Source organism: Thunnus maccoyii, chromosome 13 (assembly GCF_910596095.1).
Source record: "Thunnus maccoyii chromosome 13, fThuMac1.1, whole genome shotgun sequence".
Classification (NCBI taxonomy): domain Eukaryota; kingdom Metazoa; phylum Chordata; class Actinopteri; order Scombriformes; family Scombridae; genus Thunnus; species Thunnus maccoyii.
This window is the reverse complement of record NC_056545.1, coordinates 2,666,719-2,686,096: the sequence shown is the minus strand read 5'-3', so window position 1 is coordinate 2,686,096 and position 19,378 is coordinate 2,666,719. Positions and strand designations below refer to the sequence as shown.

The 19,378-nt window shown below is 37.5% G+C and overlaps 2 protein-coding genes across 3 annotated transcripts in view; both read right to left on the bottom strand.

The window, feature by feature from the left end:
- Positions 1-3,093: 3,093 nt before the first annotated feature.
- On the bottom strand, positions 3,094-10,947 carry LOC121909988 (tumor necrosis factor receptor superfamily member 14-like). Its single transcript, XM_042430893.1, has 6 exons — positions 10,773-10,947; positions 7,376-7,469; positions 6,922-7,047; positions 4,412-4,496; positions 3,821-3,963; positions 3,094-3,433 (listed from the first exon to the last, which is right to left on the bottom strand). Exons 1-6 carry the CDS (start codon positions 10,794-10,796, stop codon positions 3,141-3,143), a joined length of 765 nt encoding a protein of 254 aa, XP_042286827.1. The 5' UTR covers positions 10,797-10,947; the 3' UTR covers positions 3,094-3,140.
- Positions 10,948-11,137: 190 nt separating this feature from the next.
- LOC121909983 (tumor necrosis factor receptor superfamily member 14-like) overlaps positions 11,138-19,378 on the bottom strand; it is a 124,899-nt gene continuing 116,658 nt past the window's right edge. The window contains exons 3-10 of one of the 2 annotated variants that reach the window (XM_042430884.1): positions 16,063-16,156; positions 15,609-15,734; positions 14,697-14,852; positions 13,898-13,985; positions 13,621-13,790; positions 13,470-13,501; positions 13,303-13,354; positions 12,369-13,219 (exon numbers count right to left, since the gene is read on the bottom strand). In XM_042430884.1, coding sequence (XP_042286818.1) covers positions 13,334-13,354; positions 13,470-13,501; positions 13,621-13,790; positions 13,898-13,985; positions 14,697-14,852; positions 15,609-15,734; positions 16,063-16,156 — 687 coding nt within the window. In that variant the 3' untranslated portion in view covers positions 12,369-13,219; positions 13,303-13,333. Of the gene's footprint in view, positions 13,220-13,302; positions 13,355-13,469; positions 13,502-13,620; positions 13,791-13,897; positions 13,986-14,696; positions 14,853-15,608; positions 15,735-16,062; positions 16,157-19,378 lie in introns of both variants that reach the window. The other variant, XM_042430883.1, reaches the window with a different exon arrangement.

Below are 19,378 nucleotides of genomic sequence, written 5' to 3'. Positions count from 1 at the left end.
AGTCTTCACCTTTAAAAAAAAACTCTCTGGAGGAGATCAAGAAATAAGGGTGTAAAATGACTAGAATAACTTATAAAAATAAAAGGCCAGAAGACAACTTGGCAATAATGGTGTAAAATGATTCCCAATACTTATATATAAAAATTGGATATAATCAGGTAGAATTATGTGGGCCAGGATATATCCTGAAACAGCTCAAAAACCTGGTTTGAAGAGTTTTGACCAACAACAAGTGACAGAGATAAAAGTAACATAATAATTGGTCAAAAATTAGGGAGGGTGGATGATAAGGTGTGGCCTAAGCCGACCCAAGGACATAAAAACAGATGCCCCAAAGGAAAACCTTTGGAGCGATTTGGTTCTTTGTAAAAGGTGCTACTCGTTCCCCTTTTTTGCCGGCAATAAAAGAACACTTTGCTGTTTGGACCTCTGACTCCCTTTTTATTATTAAGAGAGAGTTTTTTTGCTCTGATACATTTTTTCTGCAACAATTCGACACAACACGCCATGCCCACCAACTGCGTCGAGATAGGCATTCACACAGTAGAAGCTTAAGAAGGCCATACGCAGAGATTCTGGCCCAGAAGTGTGACCAGACAATGGACAGATCAGATGATGACCACAGCATCTCTGACCACAGTTCAGTACATGGTCACCATCTATCAGACAGTGACAGTGCCTCTGAATGTCTCTCTCCCTCTGGCTACACGGAGCGTTACAGCCCTGAGCCACAAGTTAGAAACTTAAGGCACAAGAGCTCTAGAGCTCGCTTCTCACAATTCTAGACAGCAACACAGTCCACCCCTGTACTGACAGTAAGACAGATACCCGTGCCTTAATTTTCCTGCAGTTACATAGATACACTTGGGTTTGTTAGCAACAGTAGCAACCTCAGTTATTCTAAACTCAGTAATAGCCAGACAGCCTGCTATTAGTTGAGGAAAGCCTAAATTCTGATTCAGCTCAGACACAACTGTCCTACTTTGCAAGTACAATTGGATCAACTCCTTGGTAGTATTTTGTCAATAGGATCACTTTGCAAAATACTAGCTCAGGACACTTGATTAGGTACTTTCAGAAGTAGTCATACACATGTCCTCACCCAGCACAAGTTTAGGACATAGTGCCAAACAAACAACGATACAGCCATTAGGACTTTGGGATTTTTGGAAATATGATGACATCCTTCTGCAGCTACACTCGCCTGAAGGACAAAATTGTAAGGTCTGCCAAGATCAGACTGAGTACTACATTGAGTAGTCAGTATTGTCATCAGATCCAATGAGTGAAACAACAAACACTCTTGGACACTCCAGAAATGGCTTTATCATTTTAGGTGCCACTCTCTCTGCATCTCACCTTAACAAAGTCACACCACTAACATTCCTGTTCTCACTAACCCAAAGAGTAATGAGAAACCCAGGTTATGTTATTTAGGACTATGCCTTTGTTGTTGTCTATCATGCTTTTGTTTTGTAACTCTGACTGTTCTTGCTTAGCCAAGATAGATAGTGTTAACCACTGCCCAGATGTTACAAACTTGAATGAACTGACAAATGAACTCTTTCAACTGTGGACCATACAGTACATGTATGTTTGTGCTCCCAGGATCACACATCAGGTGCAATCCTAGGACCAAAGGGGGGATGTTGGGACTACATTTGGACCACAGTTTACTATATGTTTCAAGCCTCCAAGAAACCTGAGCCCTGGGGGTTCGCACCCAAAATGTGAAGCTCCACCCATGGATCCAGGTTATCAAAACTAGAGATTCCTCTCTTATCTTTCTCTTTTCTCCACGAGTTGCAGCAGGAGCAGCTCCTTGCTCTCTTTCACACCTCCAGCAGCTGCTGGAGCAGCTCTCTGCTGCTCTCTGCTCTGCTCTCTTGTGTGGCCTGCTCACAGCAGACACACACTTTCTTCTTTACGGCAGAAGACGCAAGAGCCTGCCTAAGACTCAGAAACTAAGTTTCCTTGTGCCAGCAGCTAACACACAAGTCTGCTGGCCAGTTTAACAAGTACAGGAGCCGCGAAATGGAGTTAGCTTGCCGCTAACTCTACACAAAGGAGTGACTGGGGCCCTCTGCACGACTGGAGTGCTCTCTCCCCAGCAACGCCTGCATCTTTCAGCTTCAGAGCCAAAGCCTTCTCAGCCTGACTCACCCACAGGTTCACCGGCTAGAAAGCAGAACGCCACAAAGCATCTCTTCCTTCATGGACTGGTAACAACTGGGCATAGCCTAGCAACACAGTGAAGCATAGTCCGGCTAAGCAAGAATGTTTAACTCAAACAATGTACTGTACGTGTATTGATTTGGTTAAGGTTATACATTGAACTGTTGTTGTGATGTCCTTGTTGCTTATAGTCAGGTTACTGCATAGCCAGACCGCTAGGTTAATGTTAGCATGCTTAACACATGTTACATCCAGTAACTAGGCCTTGCATGCAACTAACCTCATTTTAACCTGGCACCTTTAGCCTACACCAATTGGCCTTGAATAGAGAACCACACAGTTAAGAGGTTAAAACCTAGTTTGGCGAACTTTGGTTCAGGCAGCACATGTGGTTCAAGACACCACATGGTCTGGCCTTTTATCTCTGCAGTTCCCTTTATCAGCCAAATTGTTGGCATGCCATGTTCTCAGTCACCAGGTGACTGCAGCCATCTTGCTATTGTCTTCCCTACACACACACACACACACACACACACACACTTGTATATAGGTACATTTAGCTAGATTAGTATTGTGTGTTGCTTTTACCCTTTTGTTAAATAAATGCTTTTGGATATACCTGTTGTCTGTTTTAATGTTGCACAAGAATGAGTTTTGCCATCCTCTGCTCTGTAAAGAACTCCAAATCCTTCAACCTTAACTAGCTATTGATATGGTGATTTTGTTTATACTTATTAAATTAATTATTAATCAAAGTCCCAAATTCATAGATTAGTACACTTTGAGACTGAATTGGCTATCATTTTCCCTGAGTCCAGGGTGTACTTAACTACATTTACATGCATTTCCTAAATGTGCTTCACCATAAATACACTTTAATGTGAAGGCAGTGGTAGACCTTTATTTTGAAACCTGAAGTGTACATGTGTGGTTAGTTAAAGAGCTGACTGGTTCCAGTCTAATAGCTAGTGGTTTAAAGGTTGACTTCCTCCTCTCTCCACTTCTAGCCAGCACGTTGTGAATGACTCTCCTGTGAAATACTGTAAAATGTATCTTGCAAGTGTGTATACAGGAAGAGATGTGTATTTTGGTTTATTTTTGTTTTGAGTAGATAATTTAGTATAATTGTGTGTGAAGCCAAAATGTCCCCGATCAACTGTGTGAATAAATACTTTTGAGGACTGTAATCCTTGTTGCTGGTGGTTCTTGGGAGTTGGGAAGAGGGGAGTCTCATTTCTATGTTGCACCAGGGTTTCCCCTACATTAGTGCATAACAATAGTTAAGAAGCTGTTTAGCAGTTACAGCCTCATGTTAACTTACTAAGAATGGTCCCAGTGGCTTCCTGAGGTAGTATACAGATGTTAAATGTGTAACAAAGACTGTCCTGGTGTTGGATCAGTACTCTGTATTGGCATATACTCTGGGTTTAGGTACTGGAATCAAATCAGTAGAGAAGAATTTGGATCAGTGCATTCCTAGTGAACTTTCTAACCAAGTATTTATGAAGAATAACTTGACAGGTTGCACATATCAGTTGTTATTCACCTGCCTGACATCCAAAATAAAGCACAATATTAGCACGAAAAGTTAGTGAGCTTTAGTTGAGTCCACTGGAGGCGAGGAGGATATTAGCCAAGCACCAACCTCTGCTCACAAGCCAGGCAAGTGTTAGTGAGAAAACCATTAACAATGGTGAAAATAAAGAGTAGTGATTTCTTGATGAACTTCTGCAGATGACATCATTTGTCTGGTTTCCTTCTTTGACCATCACTTCAGTTTCTGAGCAACTGTTGGATGAGAAAAGTAAAAGACTGCTTTATTTCTTTGTTATTGGATTCCAATGGAATGGGACTAACCCCCACACCTTTTGGTCTGCCACAGCACCCCCCCAACTTAAGACTCTTATATTATTTCTATCTCTGTCACATGGTCACTGTTTGTCTATCATGCATTGTCTTATATGTCCTGTTTGTATATCCTTTTACTATGCCTGCCTCATGAGTTGCTCCTCAGAGATGAATGAAGTTTTTTTAATTGAAGTGAATTTAATTGGCAATGTCTTGAATATTCCCATGCATGATGATTTGTTCCATTGATGCAAAAAACCCAGTGCACACTTGTAATGATCAGAGTGTTATATAGCAGGTAAAAAATCTTCTTATGCTTTGCTTTTTGTGCTTTTAGAGAATACATTAATGAATAATCAATGAATAATTGAATAGAAAAATGTCTTACATTGTCCAAGCTGTGCAGTTCACACCATCCTGTGAAAAATAGCCCGGCTGACAGTTGTCACACACTGTATCAGTGCTGCTGGTTCCTTAGAGAAAGAGACACATCTGAGATTACTCACCATCACTGATCATTCACTGACAGAACAGTCTGACTTTGACATTTGTTACCAGGTTGTTTTATCCTCTGACCAGGTGCACAGTGTGTGTGCAAAGGACTATTATTGCATCACACATCCAATAATAGTCCTTTGTTAAATAATGATTGTTGACAAATTTTTATATTTCACCATCTTGTCATTCTTGAGCAACAATTCAATCAGATTCATAATCAAACTACTGTTTGAGAAAAAACTACAATGATCCAAATGTCATCAACTTCACTGCTTCATGCAAATACTTTCAATACTAAAGATATTTATGCTAATATGTTCATGCCAGTAAACAACTAGATTGTCAAGAAATTGTATAAGTTTCATTTTAAGAGTTTCAAACTTTTGTCTTTTGACCAATGTAACATCCATTTTGTCTGGTGAAGGTAGTTATGACATGAAAACAAGGAAAGTGATTCATGAAGAGAAAACTATGGTTTTGTTTCTAAATAAAACAAATCTGTCCTGACAGAAAGAGCAAAATTCCTCTTCGTTGTCTGCTGTTGAATCAATGTTGTCCACAACGTCCTTGCACGTGTGTCAGGCTCCTCACCTTCACCATATAGAGCCAACTTTCTCTATGACTATTACAACAGGAACAGAAACCTTCCTAACTAGATAAAGACTGGATCAGAACGGCTGCTGTCTGTGACTCACCTACGTTTCAATCGCCAGACAAAGTCCAAAACATAAACAACCAATCAGACGTTTCTGTTGTGGCACCATGTCCTATCTGAACGCTGCTGTGAGGCACAGGCCAGTGGGCACAGGACCAACAACTGAAATGCTAGCTATGCTAACAAACCGTCCTTCCACTTTCCACTCAGTGATGCATAAAAATAATTTCTGACTTCCATCAGTGGAGGTCAGACACTATCAGCTTCTAGAAGCATGAGGCTTTCAAACCAGTGGTGTAGTGGTGTCTTGGCAGGGTAGACTGTGGTCCATGCAGGTCTAACTTTACATACGCACAACGACACCTCTGTTCCAAACAGGAAAGAAGGCAAATTTGAAGACAGGTTGTCAAAGGTGGAAATGAACTGATGAAGGCCATGAGATGTGGTTGAAAGTTCCAGATTACTTAAAAAAAAGTAGATTATGAAAACAATTTATACTGAATAAGTGTAGAAGCCAAGTTGGTATCTTAGATTTTTACACAGGCCTTGTTTGTACCTTTATTTGTTAAAATCATGTTTACTTCACATATACTGCACATAGTAACTAATCAACTACGATGGTTTTACTGGTGCAAAAGTTCCAGTTGACAGCAACAAGTTGACTGGTCTGTGTTCAGTTGTGACTTTTTCTACAGAATTATTGAGCTGCTTTTTTTCCTGCTATCTAGTGGACAGAAATCAATACGTGCAGCTTTAATAAGCAACTTGTTTGTCAGGTCATGGTGTTCCCATTTAAAACTTCAACTACAACTATAATCTTAAAGTCAGCAGGAGAAAACCAACCTTTTTGTCTGATGTATTGTCCTGGTTGACAGCTTGTGTGTTTCAGTGCTTTCACACAGCCGTTACATATGAGATACTAAACTTCTCTTCTGTTCAATCTACCAGACAGCAACAGCATGCTGATCTTTTTTCTGACTTCAAGACAATCTTCAGTTTTTATGACATCTTTGGGAAATGTGAAACAATAGTTTCTCCCATTTATGAATTCATGGGAAAATATCTGCATAACTGAGGGCTGGAGAATAAAACCACCCGTACATATCACCCCGTGGAAATGTGATTTCTGTGAGGAGAGGTCGCTTCTAATATTACTGCAAGTCCCTCTGACACAAAATAGCTCACAGCTGTTTAAAACGACACCAAAGTCTCAGCTGATAACTTGCTCACAAAACCAAACAGAAAAAACTTCAACATCAACGTCAGAATTTGGAAGTAAGTAAGTAAGTAAGTTTAAGCAGTTATAATTAATGATATAATTAATATATATAAATTATAATGATGTAATAATGAGCTTAGTATAGTAATGTGCTTCAACAGTGAGCAGTATGCTCCACACAAAAGAAAAAAGTGATTATTGATCAATCTCAGATTAAACTGAGAAAACAACAGCACAGATACAATCCTCTAATCATCATTTTCCTCATTGTTGTCATGTAGAAATTTAATGTTACAGTTTTATTGGGAAACTTGCTTGTTAGGCTCTAATTTCCACTGTGGAAGTTGTCTCAAGGCAGTAGACTCGTCATGCTGAGTCTCTGCATCTTCATAATGAAGCCGCCAACCAGACAGTTTATTCACTTCTTACAGCATTGACAGTGAGACTTGCAGTAAAAAACCTTCTTACTGGCCTTAAATTGATACTAAGGCTTAAATATCTGCCAATAATATGAATGTAAATCTACCTGAATCACAGTTTCCACAGGTAAAACACTGTTTAAGTCCAGTGGGATGATTCATGTAGGTTCCATCAATGCAGGGCAGACAGGATGTACTACTGATCTTTGTACAATCTGTTTCAACTCGACTTCCTGTGGAGAAGAAATAATTTATTATCATTATAATTATCATATTATTCACATTATATTTTGAATAATTGCTTTTCTCTCTCTGATCCCTCTTGTTCACCAGGTGACAAATATTGTACAAGCATTGTATCTTTCTGTAAATGTTCTGTCATGTCTGAATTAAGAAACAAGGATCATTTAGCTACGTAAAAGTCAGCTGTCAGAAAAAGCATCACTTTGTTTTACTGCTTATAAACAAGCAGTAAACTGTATTGATCAGCCAAGAAGTGATCAATTCTGTAAGTATCGTTGCTGCCAAACATCCTGCTTTTATGTTTCAGTTAGATTTTACCAGCAAGACATCTAGGACAGCATCCTCCTGCTGTTAGGTACTCTGCTGGATGACATGTGAGGATCTGTCCAATGAAGACTTTCAGTATTATTATCTGTGAAGAGTAAAAACAGTTTGACTGAACTGTTTTTGCTTCTGTTCAGGCTGTATGACAAGTGTCAAAGGTCACCTAGTAGGGTCTGGGGGCATGGCCCCTCCAGAATTTTTTATTTATTTATTTATTTTAAATGGTGCAATTTGGTGCATTCTGACCATGATTTTTATCTTGGCAAAGGCACCAAATAATGCATGAAAAGTATAAAATAAATCATTTTACCTTCAAAAAGTATGCTACTAATGAAGGAGTCTTATTTCTCTCCTTAATGAACAAAAAAAATATTTCTACTTATTTTAACTGCTGAACTATATTTTAGAGTAAAAATAACACAAATATCTGTGTTTTTTTTTTTTTTTATCTTTATCAACTTTAAAGGCAACAGAATCTACATCAGTCAGTAAAAGAAAAATGTTAAAATTCTGTCACTATCATATTAACATGTGTGACTGCACACTGACAATCACTACTGCTTAACATTCCTCAGTCCTTCCATCAGATTCTGTTGCAGCTCATATGTATGAGATCAAATGTCAGATCACATGATGCCAGTGTCACATGACCAGATGTGTTTTTATGATACACTTGACTTTTCTCTTTTCTGTTGATACAGAATAAAGTAAATGTGGATGACTGCTGGTTAAGATAGTTTCAACAACTAATTTAAGCTCAAGTGTATTTAGTGATCCTGACATACAGTAAATAATTGTTTAACTAACTAATTAACTAATTGACAACTAATTGATTTATAAAGGTGAACAGTGTTAACATAATTACTGACAGCATAACTTGAATCCCATCACAGCACTCAAATGCAGCATAATATAATTCCATTTTTTCTTGCCCAACAAATAAAACAATAAGCCAATATTTACAACAAATACGAAACAAACAATTTAAACGAAGAATTTATTTGATTTTTAGTATAAACCAGCTTGCGCATGTTCGTCACACTTTAAAAGTTTAAGCTCTCATGACACATTTCATTCAGTCATCTAGAAAAAAACAAAAATAGAAATGAAATCTTCATGCTTGGTTTGTGTTCAGGGGCTGAGAGACATGAATAAGTCTAGTGAACCTGCAGTTTGAGGTGAATGTCAGTCAGTCTGTGGTGAAATGGTGGTTTATAATGAAGTCAGGTCACGTCAACAAGGGAAGCAACTGTGGTTACACCCAAATTCAAATAAACACGTCCTACATTTTTTTCAATTTTAAGTGTTATTGAACCTACTCTGTACAGTTGCTGTGTTTTTATTAAATATTTTGTTATCGAAAACGTTGTCGAAGTGATGAAGTGCGGACTGGTGAACTTCCTTAAACTGCGTGTGACAGTTAAAACTGTAGTTTGTTGATTTTAGTGATAAATTCACTGATGAAGGCCACTAGATGTGGCTGAAAGCTCCAGATTACTTCAAAAAAGTCGACCTTGTGTTAAGAACCAAATCATAGCATAGAGTTAATGAGGAGAGACTGTTGGGAGCTGCTACAGCAGAGTGAAAAGTTCACCACAGTCTTTCTTTCCTTTCAGGGTAAAAAAGAGCAGGTATGAAGATGATGTTTACACATCTGCAGCCGAAACACACCTGCAGTTGATCTAAAGGACAGACAGAGAAGGAAGGAAAGAGGTGGGGAGTTCTAGCTAATAGTGAGAAGCTAAGCTTCTGCTCCCACTCATGTATTCCAGTCACCCTGTAGCTGCCACACTGGAAACTCTCAGACAGTTTTATGTTGGACAAATCTTGAAAACACAAACTCATTTCATCTCCACACCATTTCTCAGGAGCAATTTATACTGAATAAGTGTAGAAGCCAAGATAGTATCTTAGGTTTTTACACAGGCCTTGTTTGTACCTTTATTTGTTAAAATCATGATTACTTTACATATACTGCACATAGTCACTAATCAACTACGATGATTTTACTGGTGCTCCCGGCCTGAAAAGTGAAGCCAATAAGGAAGTGCCTTATACCTGCATTCTTTCTAATGGCCAGCAGGGGGCGATTCCACTGGCTGCAAAAAGTCCGATTGTATGGAAGTCTATGAGAAAATGACCCTACTTCTCACTTGATTTATTACCTCAGTAAACACTTTCCTAACAATTTTATGGTCTCAATCACTAGTGTCAAGTCTTCTTCATTACAGCATGATGAGTATGTTTTGTTGGCAATCCATCATCCATCTATCTATCTTTCAGATTTTAGAGAAGCAACCCTACTGGTTTGTCCTCCTCTTGTCACTATGAATTCTTTTACAGGAGTCTGCAGTTTGTCATTATTTATACATTAAAAGTCAGTGTTCAGCACTTCACCTTGTCAATAATCCCCTGACCGCCCCAAACCAGCCTCGTTACGTCACACTGGTATTAGAGAGGTGTAAATACAAGATAAACTCCTCAATCTGCCTCAATGTTTAAAAACAGCTGTTTTAAAATCATCAGCTTTTATAGTATAGACTTTACTGAACAAAATAACACAAAATCGTTTCTGTTTATACAGAATAACTCGAACGAACTCGAATCCCATCATTCCCACAGCACTTAAATAAAGCATACAATAATTTCCGTTTTTCTTGTCCAACAAATAAAGCAATAAGCAAATATTTACAACAAATACGAAACAAACAATTCAAACAAAGAATGTTTTTTTTTTCCCTCGAGAGAATCAGCACACGCATTTTAGACAGTGTCATCTCACAACACATTTCATGCAATCTTGTAGAAAAAACAATCCTCATGCTTGGTTTGTGTTTAGGAGCTGAGTGACATAAATGAGCCAAGTGACCCTGCAGTATGAGATGAATATCAGTCAGTCTGTGGTGAAATATGGTTCATAATGGAGTCATGTGAAGTCAACAAAAGAGAAGCAACTATATGGTTTCATCCCAATTCAAATAAACACATCCTATATTTTTTTCAAGATTAAGTATTATTGAACCCATTTTGTACAGCTGCTGTGTTAAATATGTAGTTATCGACAATAGGATGACTGACGAAGTGCGGACTGGTGAACTTCCTTAAACTGGGTGTGACAGTTGAAACTGTAGTTTATTTTTAGCGATAAATGTTAGTTTGGTACCTTCATGAACATCAGACAACACTGTCCGTCACATGTGGTTTAACTTTACTCCTTTACTCGAACACATTATTGTACCGTGAAAGTGGCGACACCATGTGGAATAAACAGCTGAGGACTGTTGTCGTACTTCATGTGTCGTATTTAGTGATAAAACGGCGTCAGATTCCTCCAGAAAAGACGGAGCTCAGAATTATTATCAGACAAATTCAACTAATCTGTGACACTTACCAGAAACAGCAACGACGAAAACATGATGTCACACGTTAACTCCTTGCTTCATATAGTCTTGAGCCATTTAGTTCAATGTTTTTTTGTTAAACAAACTATTCAGAACAAAAGTGAAAGGACTTCTGCAGGAAATCAATATCAGTCAGCGGGAGGAGGAGCTGATATTTACAGCAGATTTCAGCCATCACTCTGTTCGACTGAGCACTAGTCAGTGAGTTTAACAAAAGATAATCAGATAATGACAAATGATCTACATCCTGAAATTAAAGATGTTCTGAAGAACACTGAGGAACAGTGTTGTGAATCAATGGAGCCTCAAAATTGGCCAAATAAAGACAGATCAGTAGTTTCATTATACACAGAATGTTTATAAAATTCATCAGGAAATCACAATAAAGTCACATGATTTATTTCCATTGCTGTCCTGAAGTCTAACAGACAGTCGGGAGAAAGGAGTGACATGAATATATACAATTTTACACAAATACAACACAATAAAAACATAAAAAATTATACAATCATGAAAATAATAAAAACTACACAGGTACAGACACCTGTCCTAAAAAAGATGTTTTACTATGTGAACTTACTCAGGATCCTTTTTTTCACCTCTTTTTTTAAAAAACTATTCAGATAATTAGCAGGTTTAATGTTGCTCTGCTCCTACATCAACCATTTAGACTCTACAGGAAAGATGTGACTGTATCCATCCCATAAGGCCTCTCTATTAAAACCTATTGCCTTTAGTTTCTACATTAATATCTGGTGATTCACTGTGTCGGAGGCTTTTTGCAGGTTGAGCATCAATACTTTCCACTGTCAACTTCCTTTTTAATGAGGTTGGTTAAATAAATCATGTAAGTCTCATTTGTGTAAGACTGTTTAAAACCTGACTGATATCATATATCAAATATTAAACTGGTTAACATATTTCAAAATCTGTTCATAAAAGGCTCTTTCCAGGATTTTACTGAAAAGCTCTCTACAACCATAACTTTATACAGCTTATATAGATTGATATTCATGTTTATATTTAAGCTTTTCCTTGGTCCCTAATGACTTGAGGGTTGTTCACAACTTTTTTGAATTATTTTTCTATTCTTCTGCCTTTGTCCTAAAGTCAGACTTCTTGGCTTCGTCTACCATTCTTTGCACTTTATTTCTAAGATTTTTGTATTTAATATAAAAATCAGGCACTTTATTTCTTCTATGATCTTTTATTACTATAATTCTCAAATAAATAGTGTCTAGAATCTTTATTTATCCAATGTTGAGTTCTCAGTTTAATCTTCACCTCTTTTAATGGAGCAATTTTATCTAAAACCTGAAGAAAATGACTCTGGAAGTGATTCAGTGCTTTAACTACATCACAACTATCCATACTGTTACACCGATCCATGTTCTTAAGCATATTCTTGAATTTATCAATATCATACCTTCTAAGGGTTTTACTTTTAATAGAATTGTGACAGTTCATTGGGGTCGTCCTAACTTTCCTTGTACAGTAGGTTAAAAAATGATCAGTGATTCCATAAACAATGACACCAATATGAGAGATTTGGCATTTGTCTGATACCATAATAAGATCAACAGCAGTTTGACTGTGTTCACTAATTCTAGTAGGATCATTTATTAATTGTGTGAGACCAAATGTCTTCAGGAAGTTTAACAGTGCATTATGTAGTGAACCATTTTCATTCAAAATATCAATATTCACATCATCCAGTAAAATTACAACAAAGTTCCTCTGGTCAGGAGTTCTATATAAAGCACCAGTCAGTATCGGTTCAGTAAGTAAAATATCAATCAAAGCTGCTTCAAGCTTATCATTATTTAAATCAGCTCTTGCATTAAATTCTATATTCAATCTCACATATATACTTCCTCCTCCTCCTCCTCCTCCTCCTCCTCTTCGTCTCCCTCTGTCCTTACGAATGATTGAAAAGTTTTCAATTTCCACATCAGTGCCTCTGATGGAGTCTATCCAGGTTTCAGTAAAGCACAATATAGTGTCATTACCTTTACATGCAAGTACACAGATTTCATCTGTCTTTGGTCGTAGGCTGCAAACATTTAGGTGCAAACAGTGCAGATCCTTAGACGTGAAGGCAGGAATCTGCACTTCAGCCAAGTCCAAGGTCTTCTCTGTGCCAGCTGCTAGCAGCGGTCCCTGTAGCGTCTCCTCTGGCGTGTGTTTGAGGGCTTTATGCCTTTCCATGAAGAAATTAATAGTTTCACAAAACCCGACAGTCAGCCTACAGCATTCATATAAAATGTCATTATTGTCAGCTGAACTGTGGTATGTAGGAGAATCATGAAGGATCCCAACCATCCTGATAACAGCCTTTTCTCCCTGCTGCAGTTGGGAAGAAAGTATCAGATACAGCAGGCCAGAACTGAGAGGCTCCCTCAGGCCACCAGGATCTTAGAGGCCACTGCTCGAGACTCTGAAAAGACATCACAGAGTGTAGCTCAGCCTGACAGTCATCAGTCAATGTACATTTCAAGAGAAAACACACTGCTGTCTTACCTGATACTGTTTAGCATCTGGTTAGTCTCTCTCAGCTTCCATCTCCAGTTTCCTTTTTGATGAAATATTAAGAGATTAATGACATGATTTAATTAGTTTGGTAAACTGAGCTTTGTCATCTACTAAAGTACATTCATTATAGTGTTAAAAAGAGACAACAAACATACCTCTATGGGAATGTCTGCATTTTCCTTTTTTTCTATAATAAAACAATGAAAAAAGTCTTAATCAACAATGTCATGACCTGTCAGAAAGTATCATCCATCAAAACTATGATAATGTTTGTATTGTCTAAATACAAATAACAACAAATCTTACCTGATTTCTTCTTTATGATAAAGCAAACTAATCCAGCTATGACAATTAATAAAACAGGCCCTACAATCACACAGATCACAATTATTGTCCCCTTTGAACTTTGTTTTCCACATTCAGCATCAGCTGAATCAGTTCCTGGTTTGATCAGCTGAAGCTTTAGTGATTCACATCTGGAATGACAGAGGGACATTTTTACAGGAACATTTATAGATTCCACTAATTCATTGCTGTTGTTAGAAACCAGCTGTGTCCACGGCTGATGTCAAGCTTCACTTACTGTGTGTGTGGTTGACAAGATGTAAATGTCCCATCTGAAAATGTTCCATTACTGCAGTCAGTGCACTCAGTGTCCCTGAGAGCTGTTCCTGCACAAATACAAATATACACATTGAAACTACTTCACTTTACATATTATGAAGTCATCAGTGTTATATGACATCATCACTGTCATCACATCTGTCTGATTTCATTTCAGTGAAGCTGAAGCTGACACTTGAAAATCACACATCCAATAATAGTCCTTTGTTTAATAATGATTGTTGACAAGTTTTTATATTTCACCATCTTGTCATTCTTGAGCAACGATGGAATCAGATTCATAACCAAACTACTGTTTGAGAGAAAACTACAATGATCCAAATGTCATCAGCTTCACTGCTTCATGCAAATACTTGAATCTTGAAAACACAAACTCATTTCATCGTCACACCATTTCTCAGGAGAAATTTATAATGAATAAGTGTAGAAGCCAAGATAGTATCTTAGGTTTTTACACAGGCCTTGTTTGTACCTTTATTTGTTAAAATCATGTTTACTTCACATATACTGCACATAGTCACTAATCAACTACGATGGTTTTACTGGTGCAAAAGTTCCATTTAACAGCAACAAGTTGACTGGTCTGTGTTCAGTTGTGACTTTTTCTACAGAATTATTGAGCTGCTTTTTTCCTGCTATCTAGTGGACAGAAATCAATACGTGCAGCTTTAATAAGCAACTTGTTTGTCAGGTCATGGTGTTCCCATTTAAAACTTCAACTACAACTATAATCTTAAAGTCAGCATGAGAAAACCAACCTTTTTGTCTGATGTATTGTCCTGGTTGACAGCTTGTGTGTTTCAGTGCTTTCACACAGCCGTCCTCTGTGGAGTCCATACAGTAGAATCCCTCCAGTGGTTGACAAACTGTATTTGATGTTGATGTACATGATGTCTTTATCTGCAGACCAGAACCTGTCAGCACATACAGAGGTTACATATGAGATACTAAACTTCTCTTCTGTTCAATCTACTAGACAGCAACAGCATGCTGATCTTTTTTCTGACTTACAGACAATCTTCAGTTTTTATGACATCTTTGGGAAATTTGAAACAATAGTTTCTCCCATTTATGAATTCATGGGAAAATATCTGCATAAATGAGGGCTGGAGTATAAAACCACCCGTACATATCACCCCGTGGAAATGTGATTTCTGTGAGGAGAGGTCGGTTCTAATATTACTGCAAGTCCCTCTGACACAAAATAGCTTACAGTAGCTTACACAATTATATATATTAATTATTTATAATTATATAGATGATTATACATAATTAATAATTAATTAAGCAGTAATGCTTCAACAGTGAGCAGTATGCTCCACACAAAAGAAAAAAGTGATTATTGATCAATCTCAGATTAAACTGAGAAAACAACAGCACAGATACAATCCTCTAATCATCATTTTCCTCATTGTTGTCATGTAGAAATTTAATGTTACAGTTTTATTGGGAAACTTGCTTGTTAGGCTCTAATTTCCACTGTGGAAGTTGTCTCAAGGCAGTAGACTCGTCATGCTGAGTCTCTGCATCTTCATAATGAAGCCGCCAACCAGACAGTTTATTCACTTCTTACAGCATTGACAGTGAGACTTGCAGAAAAAAACCTTCTTACTGCCCTTAAATTGATACTAAGGCTTAAATATCTGTCAATAATATGAATATAAATCTACCTGCATCACAGTTTCCACAGGTAAAACACTGTTTAAGTCCAGTGGGCTGATTCATGTAAGTTCCATCAGTGCAGGGCAGGCAGGATGTGCTTCTGAACTCTGTACAATCTGTTTTAACTCGACTTCCTGTGGAGAAGAAACAATTTATTATCATTATAATTATCATATTATTCACATTATATTTTAAATAATTGCTTTTCTCTCTCTGATCCCTCTTGTTCACCAGGTGACAAATATCGTACAAGCATTGTATCTTTCTGTAAATCTTCTGTCATGTCTGAATTAAGAAACAAGGAACATTTAGCTACGTAAAAGTCAGCTGTCAGAAAAAGCATCACTTTGTTTTACTGCTTATAAACAAGCAGTAAACTGTATTGATCAGCCCAGAAGTGATCGATTCTGTAAGTATTGTTGCTGGCAAACATCCTGCTTTTATGTTTCACTTAGATCTTACCAACAAGACATCTAGGACAGCATCCTCCCGCTGTTAGGTACTCTGTTGGATGACATGTGAGGGAATGTCCACTGAAGACTTTCAGTATTATTATCTGTGAAGAGTAACAACAGTTTTTTGTCTCAGTGAAACCTGGTTGAAGTTAAGATATTGTTGAAAACTGTCCTGAATAACTTCCTGCTTTAAGCAGAGAAAGGCAGAATAAAAGACATGACATATACAACACATAACAATGAGGTGGAAAAGAAGAAGTGGAGGAATAAAACGTGATGGTGATAACTGAAAGTGAAGGGAAGGTCAGTGGAGGAGGATGTCAATGGAGGCAAGAAGAAGGAAGAGAGGACCTGAGGGGAGAAGATGACGGCCAGGTAGGACTGAAAAAAGAAGATGAAGATATTGTATAGTGTTTATTGTGACAATGTACAGTATTAAATATAAATGTTAACATTTGATGCACTGCACCAGAGTTAGCTTAAAGCAAATTTTCATCTGCACACACCCACAATGTCAACTAGAAATTAATAATGTAAGCTTATCAAAAATATGAAGATTTCAGAGGACGACTGAACAGTAAAATGACCAAAGAACACTTTTTTCTTTCCACTTTATGACTAACTCATTTTTAATTTCATTTGTATCATTGAGGTTTTATATTTTTATACTTCTGAGCAGTTTAATCAGCTAAAAAAGCCAATTTCATTTTTTGGGTTTTTGGGGTTATTTGTACAGTTTTATTCACTATGTGTGAAGAAGCATTTTTGCACTTTCAAAAAGTGAAAAAAGTCCTTGATGTGAGACCAGTCCTACACTACTATATAACATAGTTACAATTACACATAATCATATGTCTTCAATAGCTTTAAATACATTTATAAACAGTTGTTATAAGTTGATATATAAATATCTTACAATTGTTCTTCATTATAAATGGTTTTAATCTCCAACCTAAAAAGGATTTGTACATGTGTGTAATCACTTCTTAATGGTTATCACACTATACATTTATCCTAAACTATTATAAGGACATATTTATCAACAATTCAAATCATAATTCATATTGTTGGCAATCCATCATCCATCCATCTATCTTTTGTGACAGCCCTCTTGACTTCCTGTTTGCGCTGCCCTCCCCTTTCAGGAGTGAATCAGGAAGTGCATCATTGATTATCACCTGTGCCTACTGTTCCTCAGCTATATAAGCTGGTGGATTCAGTCAGGTTCTCTTTCTCTGCCTGGGTGTATAGTTTGTGGTTTGGATTAGGTTTTTCCTTGTGTTCATTTTTATTGTTCACTACACTTCACTGTACACTCATCCAAACACTCAAAACACTACTGATGTTACTGATTTACAAACTTTATATTGTCATTGGTTGATTTATATTTTGTTAAATAAATCTTAAAAGTGTTGTCCTCTCCTCTTAGTTCTCCCCGTGAGCTGTGTCACTATGAATTCTTTTCCAGGAGTCTGCAGTTTGTCACTATTTATACAAAAAAGTCAGTGTTCAGCACTTCACCTTGCCATTTATCCCCTGACCGCCCCAAACCAGCCTCGTTACGTCACACACACTACGCATTTGTCGAATAAATAATAATATATAATGACGTAGCGACTGTTTAACTCACATGACTGATCAGCTGTTTCCGCTCTCAGTGTCTCCAGATAGCATGAAGCACGGCCAACATTAGCTGACATGACATAACAATTACAACTCGCCCAACTGAAACAAATTCCTGAAGACCTCTCTCCATCTTTCTCTTGTCAAGACAATATAACCATGGATGTATAGTAAGAGCTGGATAGAACACCGCCGCTCAGCCTTGCAGCCCATTTTTCCCAGTCTACTTCTACTCTGTTTACTGGTGGATTATTAAGCCTATACCGCCATCTCCTGATGAAACTATGTGTTTCGTAGTCTAGTTTATTCGCTTCAAACCAGTTGATGAAAATGTACCTAATTTGCATTTTCCTTTTTGCGACATTTCAAAAGTTGATTTAAAATTCTCTTGTGAATCTAAAGGAAACACAGTTATTAAAGGAAAAAAGTTCACTTTCATATTAACATATGTGACACATGTGCACACTGTCTCTTATTCCGACTGATAATCACTCCTCTTGTTTATACTCTTATTGGTTCTTTTTCATTACTAAAAAATTGCTTTTTTAAAAAATATATTATTTTAAAAAAGAAAAAAATCAGAACAGGATTTATTTATATTTTAAATGTAACTAAACATTGTTTCTAGAGCAGCAACAGTAATATACAGCAAAGTCACTCTATAAACTCAATAATATCTCACTGGAAACTAATCTAAAATGTCAAAATAAATAATATTCCTGTCATCAAAATACTGAGTGATTTCTAACATCCATAGGTAAACAAATAGTGCATGCATCACTAGTCTGTAACCTGATAGAATCTATTTTACTTCCACAGGATGTGACTGCGTACAAGTGTGAGGTACACACCAAACCACAAGACCATGTGTGAAGAGGAAATGAAAGAACAGTTGCAGCAGAAAAAGCAGCTACACAAGCTCCCAATTCTGTGACACAAATGTCTTGTAATGTTTCTTAATCTCTTCTGTCTCCTTAACTGAACTGGTTAAATCCAGCAGAATGCTGCTACAAAAAAGTGAAAACTGTGCAAAAATGTTTGTTTTCTTATCTTATAAGATTGACACATGGGAAGAAGGACCAACACAGACAAAAAGTTTGTCCAAAAAAAAAAAAAGCCTAGTGTTGATAAAATGTCAGATTACTGAGGGATTGATTTGAAATCATCCTCAGAGCAGAGGAGCAGTAGAGCAAGATAATGGCACTATCAAAAACTAACTAGCTGAAGTGTACGAAGAAGCACGGCTCAATTGGGTAAAAGTCCTCCCCTTACTGCTAATGAGTATGAGGGGACAAGGCAAATCTAAAACAGGTTGGTCCTCATTTGAGATAATCACTGGAGACCCACGGACACAGGGATGTCTTCTCCTGGGCAGTTACAGCCCCTCAGGGGGGAAGAGTTTGATGATACTGTACTAAACTACTGTATTAACCTCTCCAACTCTCTAAAGTCTGTCCATACTCAGGTGAAAGCAGCACTGCCAGCTCCCCTGCACTATCTGCAGTCAGGTGACTGGGTGGTGGTTAAGGACTGCAAACAGCAGAACTAGTGAAAACCACGCAGGACCAGCCCACTCCAGGTCCTACTGGTAACAAACTCTGCAGTGAAGATAGCAGAAAGAGCCACGTGGATCCACACCAGCCATTGTAAAAGTAAACTGAAAGCTTTCCAAAGCTGTATTGCTTTCATAAATGAAGCAT

What these genes read in the sequence shown, in the direction of transcription:
- LOC121909988 (XM_042430893.1), bottom strand. Translation starts at nt 10,796, where the DNA reads ATGTTTTCGTCGTTGCTGTTTCTG. An exon ending in CTGTCCTAGATGTCTTGCTG is followed by an intron (nt 7,048 to 7,375) that starts GTAAAATCTAAC and finishes TCTTCTCCACAG; the next exon opens with GAAGTCGAGTTGAAACAGAT. An exon ending in AACTGCACAGCTTGGACAAT is followed by an intron (nt 3,964 to 4,411) that starts GTAAGACATTTT and finishes CTCATCCAACAG; the next exon opens with TTGCTCAGAAACTGAAGTGA.